This window comes from Salvelinus fontinalis, chromosome 17 (genome assembly GCF_029448725.1).
Source record: "Salvelinus fontinalis isolate EN_2023a chromosome 17, ASM2944872v1, whole genome shotgun sequence".
Taxonomy (NCBI): domain Eukaryota; kingdom Metazoa; phylum Chordata; class Actinopteri; order Salmoniformes; family Salmonidae; genus Salvelinus; species Salvelinus fontinalis.
The window spans coordinates 16,923,961-16,937,135 of record NC_074681.1 but is presented as its reverse complement, the minus strand read 5'-3'; the positions used below and the strand labels follow the sequence as shown (position 1 = coordinate 16,937,135).

The 13,175-nt window shown below is 45.9% G+C and overlaps 2 protein-coding genes across 4 annotated transcripts in view; both read left to right on the top strand.

Moving 5' to 3' along the window:
• Positions 1-9,942, top strand: part of LOC129813848 (uncharacterized) — a 25,592-nt gene extending 15,650 nt beyond the window's left edge. The window contains exon 2 of one of the 2 annotated variants that reach the window (XM_055866417.1): positions 9,857-9,942. The gene's annotated coding sequence lies outside the window, so the exon portion shown is untranslated. Of the gene's footprint in view, positions 1-987; positions 8,816-9,856 lie in introns of those variants that run through there. The other variant, XM_055866416.1, reaches the window with a different exon arrangement.
• Positions 7,989-13,175, top strand: LOC129813849 (heterogeneous nuclear ribonucleoprotein C-like). Of its 2 annotated transcripts, none has more exons than XM_055866420.1 (8): positions 7,989-10,031; positions 10,858-11,123; positions 11,330-11,402; positions 11,543-11,593; positions 11,717-11,874; positions 12,078-12,191; positions 12,362-12,504; positions 12,608-13,175. In XM_055866420.1, the coding sequence occupies exons 1-8, from the start codon at positions 10,027-10,029 to the stop codon at positions 12,704-12,706; spliced, it is 909 nt and encodes a 302-aa protein (XP_055722395.1). In that variant the 5' UTR covers positions 7,989-10,026; the 3' UTR covers positions 12,707-13,175. The 2 variants fall into 2 exon arrangements, with proteins under 2 accessions (XP_055722395.1, XP_055722393.1); XM_055866418.1 differs by having other exon boundaries at positions 7,993-10,031; positions 11,330-11,414.

Sequence of the window (13,175 nt, the reverse complement as noted above, 5' to 3'; positions counted from 1 at the left end):
GGGAGAACAGGGACCTGTGCCACCAAGCTGCCCAAGAACTTGATGACATCATCTCAGAGATTGTCATGTGTGACAGGTTAAAGGAAATACTCATAGCCTGTTATACTTTAAAAAGTATTAGTAAGTTCATAGTATGTGAGGATCTTAAAACATCTAAGGTTAAGAAGATCATGCATTCAGTATTAGTTGATAGAGATTGATAATATTCATATTATTGTGTTAAAATCCGTCAAGCGTACAAAGGGTACGAATTGTGAGAGGAATGTGTAAACGTTATGTTGATTACTTTATTTTGTCGTGGGTAAAAGTGTTAATCTGTGATCTACTAAATGCTCTTAATCTATGAGCCTGAGATCGATTGCTCTGGTCTCCACTCAAGTTCACGGAGAATTCGCGGTCTTTTTCTCATTGCACTAAAAGTTTTAATGAGTAAACATTCCGTATCACTATCGTGATTCTTTCTCCCCTTTTTCAGGTACGTTATTGATGATAAAAAAATAGTAATTTAAATGTTATAACTCACTAACATGTCAAGAGTGTTTAAGGTGTGTCTAAGTAACATATTGAGGAAGTTAGTTAAGTTTGCAGAGAGTAATATGAGCCCTGCTCGGTTGCAGCTAGCTTCGTACTGCGAGTAGCTGCCATTTTATGTCGATTGTGAATGAACATGTGCGTTGTTAATAAGATATTTTGCGGTGTTATTTGTATAATGGTTTTTCAAACACGTTATTGCCTGTTGATAAATTGAGTTATGGTTTACTGAGTTAAAGCTTTGTGCTTGACAGTTATATTGAAAATAGTATTTGTTTCAGTGATGTACAGTGTATACTGTTGTGACTTGAATAAGCCTTGTACCCTACAAAACTATCTATTTCCTGTAGATCTGTTATTCTGTCAAATGTGTTACTTATGTAAAATGATTGCACTAAAAGTTTTAATGAGTAAACATTCCGTATCACTATCGTGATTCTTTCTCCCCTTTTTCAGGGGTGTAACACATACAACAGATACTACACCAGAAGTGCAAGAATGAGGTTCTGCGGTGCCAGTGCGAAAAGCTCATTGATGCCAGACGTCAGAAGATGCTCGAGACGCAGCGCCGTTCTACATGAGCTTCCACATTAGCCCCGGTCTAGGATCTGACCCCGGCTGTGGGGTCTCTCACAGCGGTGCCACAGCTTTCTCCAGGACCAGAGGAGCTACCAGAGCTCACACTGGCGGAGCACCCTACCACCATGCTCCATCCGACCCCAGCCGTGTAGATCCAGCCTGTTCCAACAATGGAGCGCAAGTTAGTAGTGGGGCCTACTACACCGGCTCCTGCCATGGAGCTTCAGCCACAGCTGTGCTTCAACCAGCTCCTGTTACAGAATTTCAACTAGTGCCACAGATGTGCCATCTCCAGTGACAGAGGTTCTGCCGACCTCTGTTCTGGAACCAAAATGTATCCTTACCTCCCTGCCTATTTGCGAGCAGGAAGACCTACAGCCTTCTTCGGGGACGGTGGAGATACCAGAGTTCACCCTGAGGGAGAACCATTCTCCTGCTCCAGCTGACACCTCTGAATGTCAGTTGGTCCACAATGCGGGAGCAGTGTCTGTAGCTGCTGAAGGCACCATGTCCAGCCCTGACACTCAGACCTCTCCGGTCCCTGTCTGGTGGGATCTGCCTACTCTTACCTTCAACGTCCAGCCTACTGCTGTCCAAAGACATCTCCCTGCTCCTCCCTGGGAGCCCCCTCCAGTCTCAGCTGCAGTGGCTTGATCCATGTCTACTGTCCAGGCACCGTCAGTCCCATCCTGGTGGAACCTGCCGGTCAGAGCCCTGGGGTTCTTGATAGCCCCTCCAAGCTGTCTTTGGGAACCCTCCTGATGGCCCCGTGGGGGACCCTCCTGACGGCCCCGTGGGTGACCCTCCTGACTAAGGTGTTCAGTGTCCTGTTGTAGGAGACACCTCACCTTCTGCCCTACTTGGTCCTCAGTCTATAGCCCCAGTAGGTCCAGAGTATCTTAGCCATGAGTTCCCTGATTCCCTAGTGGCTACACAGTTTCTTGCTATGCTGGATCCACAGTTTCCTATTCTAGTAGGCCCGGAGCTTTGTGTCTTGATAGATCTAACATCCCCTAGCTCACAGTCTGTAGCCCAGTCAGGCCCTGTCTGTAGCCCAGTCAGGCCCTGTCACTAGCTCTGTCAGGCACAAGTCAACAGCTCTGGACACTCAGTTAGGTTCTCCTGGACCCAGGGTCCAGCTCTCTCCCAACTTTGGGTATTTTTCTCCCTCTCTTTTAGGTGTGCAGCTATCTACTGTCCTGAGATCTTCACCTGTTGCTGCTGTGGGGATCCAGCTGATCTCATCTCCGGTCCCAGAGCCCTCTCTTTTCGCTGAAGCGGTGGTCCAGCCGTCTACTGTCCTGAGATCTCTGCCCATCGCTGCTGTGGAGATCCAGCTGACCACAACTCCTGTGCCTGGGGCCTCTCCTGTCGTCGATGGGGTGGCCTCACCATCTGCAGTCCGGAGACCCTCATCAAGCGCTGCTGCTGCGAACCTGTGGTCTCTAGTCCTGAGAGCTTTGTCGAGACCTGCGGCCGAACCTCCACCGTCTACCATGCTGAGACCATCACAGAGCTCTGCTGCTGTGGCCCAACTTCCTGATCAGGGGTCTTCACCTGGTCCCTCTGCCTGGGTCCGGCCTGTCCGGTGGCCACCGCCCATTGCTGCTTTGTGGCTCCAGCAGCCTAAGTATCCAGTCCCAGGGTCCTCTGTGATCTCTGCTGCTGCAGCCCTGCGATCTCCAGTCCTGAGACCCTCTTTGAGCTCTGCCGCTATGGCCCTGCTGTCTCCAGTCCTGGTGTCCTCAGGTGGCACCTTTCCAGGGGTCAATACCACTCCTGCTCCTCCCCTGGGGATCTTACAAGCCCTCACTTTTGAGGTGCTCCTGTTGCCTGTTCCTGGGCAAAGCGGGCAGTCATCACTGGATCCACCACCGCATCATGTTGGCTCCCCTCTTCCAGAACTGCTTCACAGCCTGCACTGGCCCCCACAGTATTATTCGCCCTGGTCTGGTGACCTCAAGCTCCTTTGTGACGGGGCAGCCAAGTGCACCAAAAGACAGGCTTTCTGTTGGACAAGTCACCCATCTGATCTACATTTTGCCTTTCTGGATGACCACAGTATTCACATCATTCCTCTCAGTGACTGTCTGCCCTTGCTGCCCTTTGATGTTGATTTGTAATATGTACAACACATTTGTGGGCGGCTGTTAAAACGGCCAGCTCATCTCCTTTCCAAGACCCCAACTTTCTTTTGGATTTCCTATTGGAATAAGGTCACACCAATCATCATAATTTTATTAGCCAATAAGCAGCCTTCTTTCCCAGGACTTGGGGTAATACCCGACCAGGCAGGACCTCAGGCAGTGTATAGTTTCCATTAAGATGATGAACCTGTTTTTCCTCCTGCTTATTTTACCTCCCTTAGAAGAAATTGCTTTTCTTGCTGATGTTATTGTGCGTGCAGCTAAATGTAAGTGCCAAAATCCTGATATCTTGTTGTTTGGAGCTAAATAGTGTCTGTTATAAATATGTACTATTTGTGTTAAACTTGCTAGCTAGCTAGCTAGCTAGCTAGCTTGCGTACTCCTGCTAGCGTTAGCATTAGCATTGTCATCCAGAATGCATTACTATTTAACATGCTTATTAGCGATTAGCATGTGTTAGTATTTGTCTGTGGTGCTAGGCTATTTTCAGATGTAGATCGCTCATGCTTGTTATGTTTTAAAATGTGTAGATATTTCTACATTGCTCTATTGTTCTTTGTGCATCTGGCGTGTTTTTGGGTCCACATAGCCTGTTTAGTTGTTGACATTCAAATCAAATGTATTTATATAGCCCTTCGTACATCAGCTGATATCTCAAAGTGCTGTACAGAAACCCAGCCTAAAACAGCAAGCAATGCAGGTGTAGAAGCACGGTGGCTAGGAAAAACTCCCTAGAAAGGCCAAAACCTAGGAAGAAACCTAGAGAGGAACCAGGCTATGAGGGGTGGCCAGTCCTCTTCTGGCTGTGCCGGGTGGAGATTATAACAGAACATGGCCAAGATGTTCAAATGTTCATAAATGACCAGCATGGTCAAATAATAATAATCACGGTAGTTGTCGAGGGTACAGCACCTCAGGAGTAAATGTCAGTTGGCTTTTCATTTCCGATCATTAAGAGTATCTCTACCGCTCCTGCGGTCTCTAGAGAGTTGAAAACAGCAGGTCTGGGACATGTAGCACGTCCGGTGAACATGTCCGGGTTCCATAGCCGCAGGCAGAACAGTTGAAACTGGAGCAGCAGCACGGCCAGGTGGACTGGGGACAGCAAGGAGTCATTATGTCAGGTCGTCCTGAGGCATGGTCCTAGGGCACAGGTCCTCCGAGAGAGAGAAAGAAAGAGAGAATTAGAGAGAGCATACTTAAATTCACACAGGACACCGGATAAGACAGAAGTACTCCAGATATAACAAACTGACCCTAGCCCCCGACACATAAACTACTGCAGCATAAATACTGGAGGCTGAGACAGGAGGGGTCAGGAGACACTGTGGCCCCATCCGATGATACCCCCAGACAGGGCCAAACAGGAAGGATATAACCCCACCCACTTTGCCAAGGCACAGCCCCCACACCACTGGAGGGATATCTTCAACCACCAACTTACCATCCGGAGACAAGGCCGAGTATAGCCCACAAAGATCTCCGCCACGACACAACCCAAGGGGGGGCGCTAACCCAGACAGGAAGATCACGTCAGTGACTCAACCCACTCAAGTGACGCACCCCTCCTAGGGACGGCATGAAAGAGCACCAGTAAGCCAGTGACTCGGCCCCTGTAATAGGGTTAGAGGCAGAGAATCCCAGTGGAGAGAGGGGAACTGGCCAGGCAGAGACAGCAAGGGCGGTTCGTTGCTCCAGAGCCTTTCCGTTCACCTTCACACTCCTGGGCCAGACTACACTAGGACCTACTGAAGAGATGAGTCTTCAATAAAGAATTAAAGGTTGAGACCGAGTCTGCGTCTCTCACATGGGTAGGCAGACCATTACATAAAAATGGAGATCTATAGGAGAAAGCCCTGCCTCCAGCTGTTTGCTTAGAAATTCTAGGGACAATTAGGAGGCCTGCGTCTTGTGACCGTAGCGTACGTGTAGGTATGTACGGCAGGACCAACTCGGAAAGATAGGTAGGAGCAAGCCCATGTAACGCTTTGTAAGTTAACAGTAAAACCTTGAAATCAACCCTTGCCTTAACAGGAAGCCAGTGTAGGGAGGCTAGCACTGGAGTAATATGATCAAATATTTTGGTTCTAGTCAGGATTCTAGCAGCCGTATTTAGCACTAACTGAAGTTTATTTAGTGCTTTATCCGGGTAGCCGGAAAGTAGAGCATTGCAGTAGTCTAACCTAGAAGTAACAAAAGCATGGATTAATTTTTCTGCATCATTTTTGGACAGAAAATTTCAGATTTTTGCAATGTTACGTAGATGGAAAAAAAGCTGTCCTTGAAACAGTCTTGATATGTTCGTCAAAAGAGAGATCAGGGTCCAGAGTAACGCCGAGGTCCTTCACAGCTTTATTTGAGACGACTTTCCAACCATCAAGATGAATTGTCAGCTTTAACAGAAGATCTCTTTGTTTCTTGGGACCTAGAACAAGCATCTCTGTTTTGTCCGAGTTTAAAAGTAGAAAGTTTTCAGCCATCCACTTCCTTATGTCTGAAACACAGGCTTCTAGCGAGGGCAATTTTGGGGCTTCACCATGTTTCATTGAAATGTACAGCTGTGTGTCATCCGCATAGCAGTAAAAGTTAACATTATGTTTTCGAATGACATCCCCAAGAGATAAAATATATAGTGAAAACAATAGTGGTCAATAGTGGTCCTAAAACGGAACCTTGAGGAACACCGAAATGTACGGCAAGACGGAGCTGCTCTTCCTCCCGGGGAAGGACTGCCCGTTCCATGATCTCGCCATCACGGTTGACAACTCCATTGTGTCCTCCTCCCAGAGCGCTAAGAACCTTGGCGTGATCCTGGACAACACCCTGTCGTTCTCAACTAACATCAAGGTGGTGGCCCGTTCCTGTAGGTTCATGCTCTACAACATCCGCAGAGTACGACCCTGCCTCACACAGGAAGCGGCGCAGGTCCTAATCCAGGCACTTGTCATCTCCCGTCTGGATTACTGCAACTCGCTGTTGGCTGGGCTCCCTGCCTGTGCCATTAAACCACTACAACTCATCCAGAACGCCGCAGCCCGTCTGGTGTTCAACCTTCCCAAGTTCTCTCACGTCACCCCGCTCCTCCGCTCTCTCCACTGGCTTCCAGTTGAAGCTCGCATCCGCTACAAGACCATGGTGCTTGCCTACGGATCTGTGAGGGGAACGGCACCTCAGTACCTTCAGGCTCTGATCAGGCCCTACACCCAAACAAGGGCACTGCGTTCATCCACCTCTGGCCTGCTCGCCTCCCTACCACTGAGGAAGTACAGTTCCCGCTCAGCCCAGTCAAAACTGTTCGCTGCTCTGGCACCCCAATGGTGGAACAAACTCCCTCACGACGCCAGGACAGCGGAGTCAATCACCACCTTCCGGAGACACCTGAAACCCCACCTCTTCAAGGAATACCTAGGATAGGATAAAGCAATCCTTCTGACCCCCCCCCCCCCCCCCCCCCCCCTTAAAAGATTTAGATGCACTATTGTAAAGTGGCTGTTCCACTGGATGTCATAAGGCGAATGCACCAATTTGTAAGTCGCTCTGGATAAGAGCGTCTGCTAAATGACTTAAATGTAATGTAAATGTACAGATGATTTGTCAGAGGACAAACCATTCACAGAGACAAACTGATATCTTTCCGACAGATAAGATCTAAACCAGGCCAGAACTTGTCCGTGTAGACCAATTTGGGTTTCCAATCTCTCCAAAAGAATGTGGTGAAATAGGCACATATTTTCCATGCTGTGCCATAGCCTAAGTTCTCCTCTTTTCATTACAGAACCACAATTAGTATCAGAGAGAGAGTGGTGTTGTATGTGTGTGTGTGGATCTTCATTAAATCCTTGAACTGGAACAACTGCTTCCTCGTGTTCTGAACGGACACCTTGTGGTGGTTGCTACCGGCGTAAAATCCAGCACCTACGTTTTTTCTATCCTTTTTTATTGGTCCTTCGAATTCATAAACAACCCATATTTTACACTGTCCTTTTGAGTTTTGAAGGAGTCTTTACCAGATAAAGTCATGTTAGGATATGTCAGTTATCCAGTGAGAGCATTTGTGCCGAACCCACTAAGATTTTCAGATGCCTAGTTTATGGTAATGTTGCAGAAGTGTGTAGGAGGGAGATTCCGAGATGTGTGCAGGAGGGCATGGGACAAAGGAATGTGTAGTATTGGTGGAAAAACTGTGTGTCAATTGTGGGGGTGTCCTGTGCGAGAGGTTGAGATTGCCAGGGTCTGAGGCAGTGACGAGAGTAGAGGATGATGGGTCAAGGGTGAGTTGTAGGCCTAGGCCAATACAGATTGTTACAAATTTGTGCTTAAGTAAGATTCTTACTTTTGCATTCATTGCAATGGTCTGTACTGCAGAAATGTAACGTAAATCATAGAAAATAGATGTTGTGGTGGCAGCTGCAGAGAAGTACTTGGGCATATCGGAAGTTTTACTGCAGAAGAGTTACAATGTGTGTTGAACGAAAGACTCCCCTCCTCCCAGGCTGTCAGCCTGGTGTAAAATCAGTTAGGGGGAAAGTAGTGGAATGGGGTAGTGATTATTTTATTTATTAAATAGTGACATATATGTGTATGGTTAGTTGGTGGCGCAAGTTTGACCTTTTTGCGTCACAAAATGTAAGGTGATTCAATACACACTACCGCACAGTAGGTGGCAGCATGCATTAACAAAATGTGCGAACGCCATTATACCAAAGAAGAAGTAGAAGAAGTAGTCTTGGCCAACTCCCCTTTGTTGGGTGCTGCGCCATTTCGTGCAGGGTTAAAAACAGCTTATTTTATCCGCAAGAAGACGATCGTAGTACTAGCACTAGTGACCGATTTAGCTGAAATATAAGCCATTTAAATCTTTAAGCTCCCGGTGAGTATTTTTATTCAAGGGTGTTTTATTTTTTTTCCTCTGACTTTGCAGTATCTTTGGAGTTTTCTTTTTTAACGCTATGTATTTTTCTATTTGCGCGAGCGGCTAGCTAACTCGTTATGGTTCAATTTCTTAAAGCTAGGTAGATGGCAAGTTGGCCCAACAACATCCTAGCTAGCAGGATCCCATTATTTTTTTATACAGTTTTTGCCAGCTTTTGTTGTCTTGCAAACTGAGTTGTATAAGCCAAGCTTTTTAAGACAATAACTGCGAAGACGGCTTTCTTTGTGGACGATGACTACAAAACGGCTGCAGTTCAATGTGTTAACTTTGCTGGTTGGCTAGCATGTAAGCTAACCTTGTGGATTGTATCTCTAGCGTGCTAACCTTGTTGAATTTTTTCAATTTTGGCCGTTTTTTGTTATCTATATTCCGTGTTGCACATACATTTTGGCTTGTGGTGTTTTTATTTTTGTGATTAGCTGGTTTTGGAGTCCGACTGGGACAGGAACGCTATTTTTGCGGGAATGTTTTTTTCTGCAAGATGTTGGTTGTCCATTGTTTTTCACGACATTACGTTAGCGAATAGATTAACGTTATTTTAGGTTCATAACCGTAGAATTAATGTGACCGACGACACAAGGACATTTGCTATTTTTGTTACACTAATTAAAGGTTACTTTATGAATGATGCAGTTATGTACTTTGTCCTTACTCAGTCTCTTTGCTAGACCCAAAAGCAATATAAAGCTAGGTAGGTTTATCTAATATAATACTATAGTCTTTGACTACTAGTTAACTAGATGGTGAAGACTGAGGTTATTTGGGCTGCCTTGGCAAGGTGTGGGCTGCTAAAATTGTGTAGTCTTTAATGAACCTGATTTAATCGAGGTGCATCTTACACTAAACAATAGTGTTAAAGATATTAGTAAGTTTCATTCAAAAGCGATTCTAGCTACTAGCATTTACTTTGTAAGTCAGGTGGTGAATCATGAATGTTCAGAGTTGTGGTGCTGTGCCTCAGGCCCCTCCCTGCCAGAGACCCCAGCACTGATTGATTAGCTTGTTAGATGTCACTCATCATTAGGCTGCTAATAATCAAGTTTTAGTTTGGTCTGATCTCATCTGTGGAGCATGCCTAGTACACTTTCTTTTATTTTCACTTGTATCATATCTGCACACTTGAGTTCTATAAAATAAGGGAGTTGGGACATTCAACTCTGCAGTGCACAGCTCCTGCCTCCCAACACACCACCCCATGTGGTACTGCTGTAGTCCCATAAGCAGCATGAGTGTTCTTGTTGCCCCTGTGCAGAACATACACTGATTGTGAAGTCCTCAAAGCAGGCATAGCACTACCTTTCAGTAACTATATGTTCATGCAAAACAACATCCCAATGTTATTTCCCTGTGTGCATCACAAATGAATACTCTTATAGTAAATCTGAAAAGGCTTGTCAGTGATTACCACATTACCTACTACGACCTATCCCTGTAATGGATGTCTGAACCGTAATAACACAATCTATCAACATATTGATACATTTGCATAATGTGCAACTACAAGTACTTGAAGCATATTGCATCTGATTGGCTAGGCTGCTCCTAGTCTTACACATCATTTGTCCTCTATAGGATGCCAATAACCCTGTTTTTCCTCTGTATTTGACAACTGAATTATGTACAAAACCCAACCAGGTAAGACTAATAACCCTGTACAATGTCACAGGTGTGTTCTGTCGCCCGCCTCAGTATAAGTCGTGGGGTGAAGTTCTGCATTCTAAGGGTGCTGCTGGAGTTGTAGTTTATGCTGAGAGCACCCAAGACACCTGCCCGCACACACTGGCCTTGCCCTCAGTGTCAAAGAACTGACAGACGACCGCCGTGCACACAGACGCTATGGAGTGAGTGATGGTTATTTAACCCCCATCGGTTGTTATTGATGCTTACTTTTTTGACACTGGTTGTATGCGGTGCCATTGAGATTCTCACTCCCCAATGTCCAATTGTGCCCAACCCCCTGTGCTTAGCCTTCCACAAAGTACCACATGTGCCACTAATATTGAGCACCAAATTCCTCATTTGTACACATGTGCCTTTCCCTGCCCGTATGCTTAAAGCGCTAAATAGTAGCCTGGTCCTGTTGCGTGCCATCTATTTCCTACTCTTAGACGCTTGTTAACTGTGACCCCTGCCTAGATTAGCAATTCAGGCAATATAAAACAAACCATGCTACAAAACCTGCTGAAGGTGGATTGCAACATGCATATTTCCCCCTCCACACCATTCTAATATGTCTGAACAGTCAGTGGACACTCGTGTGCATCCATTTATTCATAAAAATAATAAATTGTATTGAGTGAGTTTTGGTTTGTCTATCAATTGAAATGTGATATGCAGCCACAAGTATGACGTTATGGTGTTTTTATATATTGTCTTGAGTGTTGTCTTTGCTTATTCATGGTCTTTTTTACAGTAGGACCTTCTGGATTTGCACCAGACTAGATATGAATATATGTACCACCAACACATGGACATCTGAAGAATTTTTAAGATGCTACACAATCACAAAACATAATTGGTGGAGGTGATAGGATCTGAATAAGGTCAACAACAGTGTTCATGAGGAACATTCCCTGCCACTCGGTTATTTATATAAAAAGATGGTTGCGTAGTGTTATCTTGCAGTGACACAGTTGATAATTGTGGTTTCATCTGCCTCTCCACCAGTCGGTCCCCCACCACCAGTGCCCTGATGGCCAGCAACGTGACCAACAAGACGGACCCTCGCTCGCTCAACTCCCGGGTCTTCATCGGAAACCTCAACACGCTACTGGTCACCAAGACTGACGTGGAGGCCATCTTCAGCAAGTATGGCAAGATTGTGGGCTGTTCTGTGCACAAGGGCTTTGCCTTTGTCCAGTTCGTCAACGAGAGATGTGCCCGGGCCGCCGTAGGTGGTGAGGACGGACGCATGATCGTGGGACAGGTGTTGGGTAAGAACTAAAGCCAGCTTCTGGGGCTGGTGTGCAATGCCTCAAATTGGCCTCAGGGTTCTTTGGGTAATGAGCAAAACTGACATTTTAGGGTACAGTATCTTGCCTGCTTGGAGGATAACTGTTATTTAAATTTGGCTCTTTGTGACTACTGAATATGGATAAAGATTGTATTTCCAAGACTGACTCTGTCCTCTCTTCCTCAGACATTAACTTGGCCGGAGAACCCAAACCCCACAGGTCAAAGACCACAAAGCGCTCTGCGGGAGACATGTACAGGTCTGATTCAATGTAAAGAACCACGTTTTTAAATACCTAATATTAAAATGTGAACATGCTGTCTTTCCTCTCCAAATCTTCCTCTTCTCCACTGCATATAATGTATCTTTTTTTGACAACCAATTTTCTTCACCCCACAGCAGTCCCACATTTGATCTGGACTACGACTTCCAGAGAGATTACTATGACCGGTGAGTCCAGTACTTTGTCTGTTCCCACATCCTGTTCTTTTAGCTCTAGTTAAATGAACTTAATATGCAAGAGGAATTAGAGTAAATGAAATAAAGTTAGTTTATTCATTACTCTATTCTCAGAGTGTACTCGTACCCGTCCCGCGTGCCCCCTCCTCCTCCACCCCTGTCCCGAGCAGTGATCCCATCCAAGCGCCCGCGGGTCAGCATGACTGGAGGGGGTAGCCGCCGCACCAAGGCCAGTTTCTCCAAGAGCAGCCAGAGAGCATCCTCAAGAACAAGTTAGTACCCAGCCCTCTGCGCTAACCACTCAACTGACATATTACTCGTAATACACTTGCAGGCTAGCAGAGTTATAGCACCCTGGTGCAGTACATGCTGTCAATGCTTATGAATCATGTGGCTAATGACACTTGTCAAACAGCTTCATTAGGCAGTGTGTTCAAAAAAGCTCAAACCTTTATCTCCTCCCGTTTCCTCTCAGTGAAAACAGATGACCTGCAGACCATCAAGAAGGAGCTGACGCTGATTAAACACAAAGTAGACTACCTGCTGGAGAGCCTAGGCCGCATGGAGAAGGACCACGGCAAGAAGTCAGGTAGGGTGCAGGAGGGTCACCTGAACCATGTGTTGTTCAAAGTTTAAACACATTCATGAGCTGATTTGTACTGTATGTATCTCCGTATTCAGCAGACTTGTATACACAGATGATGGATTTCATATTTGACGCCATTTTATCTGTCTGGTTTGACCTGTTTCTCTGGGCAGATGGGAAAGGTACCAAGCCTGAACCAGGAGCGGTGTCCTCACTGCAGCATTCCAGCAACAAGAAGGAGGAGAGCATCAAGAGGGAGAGGGAGAACCAGGAGCTCAACGACTCTGAGGAGGAGGGGGACCTGCTAGAAGAGGAGGTGAGATGGAGGGGGAGAAATGTCATGATGCTGTAAAAGATGAATGGTGGTGTATTTATGCTTATTGGATTGTTTGTACTCACCACGTAATCGTTGGTCTCAGGTAAAGAGTCAAGAAAGGGATGATGATGACGATGAGGAGGAAGGAGAGCATGTGGATGGAGACGATGGTGACAGTGTCAACGGAGATGAGGACTCATAGACAGACGGATGCACACTTGTACAGACAAACACATCCACACAACTTCCAGTGGGACCTCCGACTCCTATTTTAATTCCCACACTATGAAATGTCACACACTCACCTGCCCCCACTACCACAGGTATATTTTTTCTTGGCGCAATTTAGTTTGTCTCCATTTCAGCCCCCTCCTATCATTGTTAAACAACTAGCATTGTCCTGCAGTCAATTACATTGGAACTAGCTGTAGGTAGCGAGCAGTAATAGGTGATTTGCTGTGCTGCTGTTCCTTTTTTTTGACCAGCCGAGAGCAGAAATTGCCATTTATTCTCTGACCTGAGCCACAAATCAAATCACATTGGCAATCAAGAGATGACAGGTTTGAAGAAACTTGATTTTTGGGCCCACCTGAGTATGTATCTTCCTTATATTCATGTCATTATTTTTATACTAAGTTGTACTGTAATAATAAATTGCAATTATACTCTGA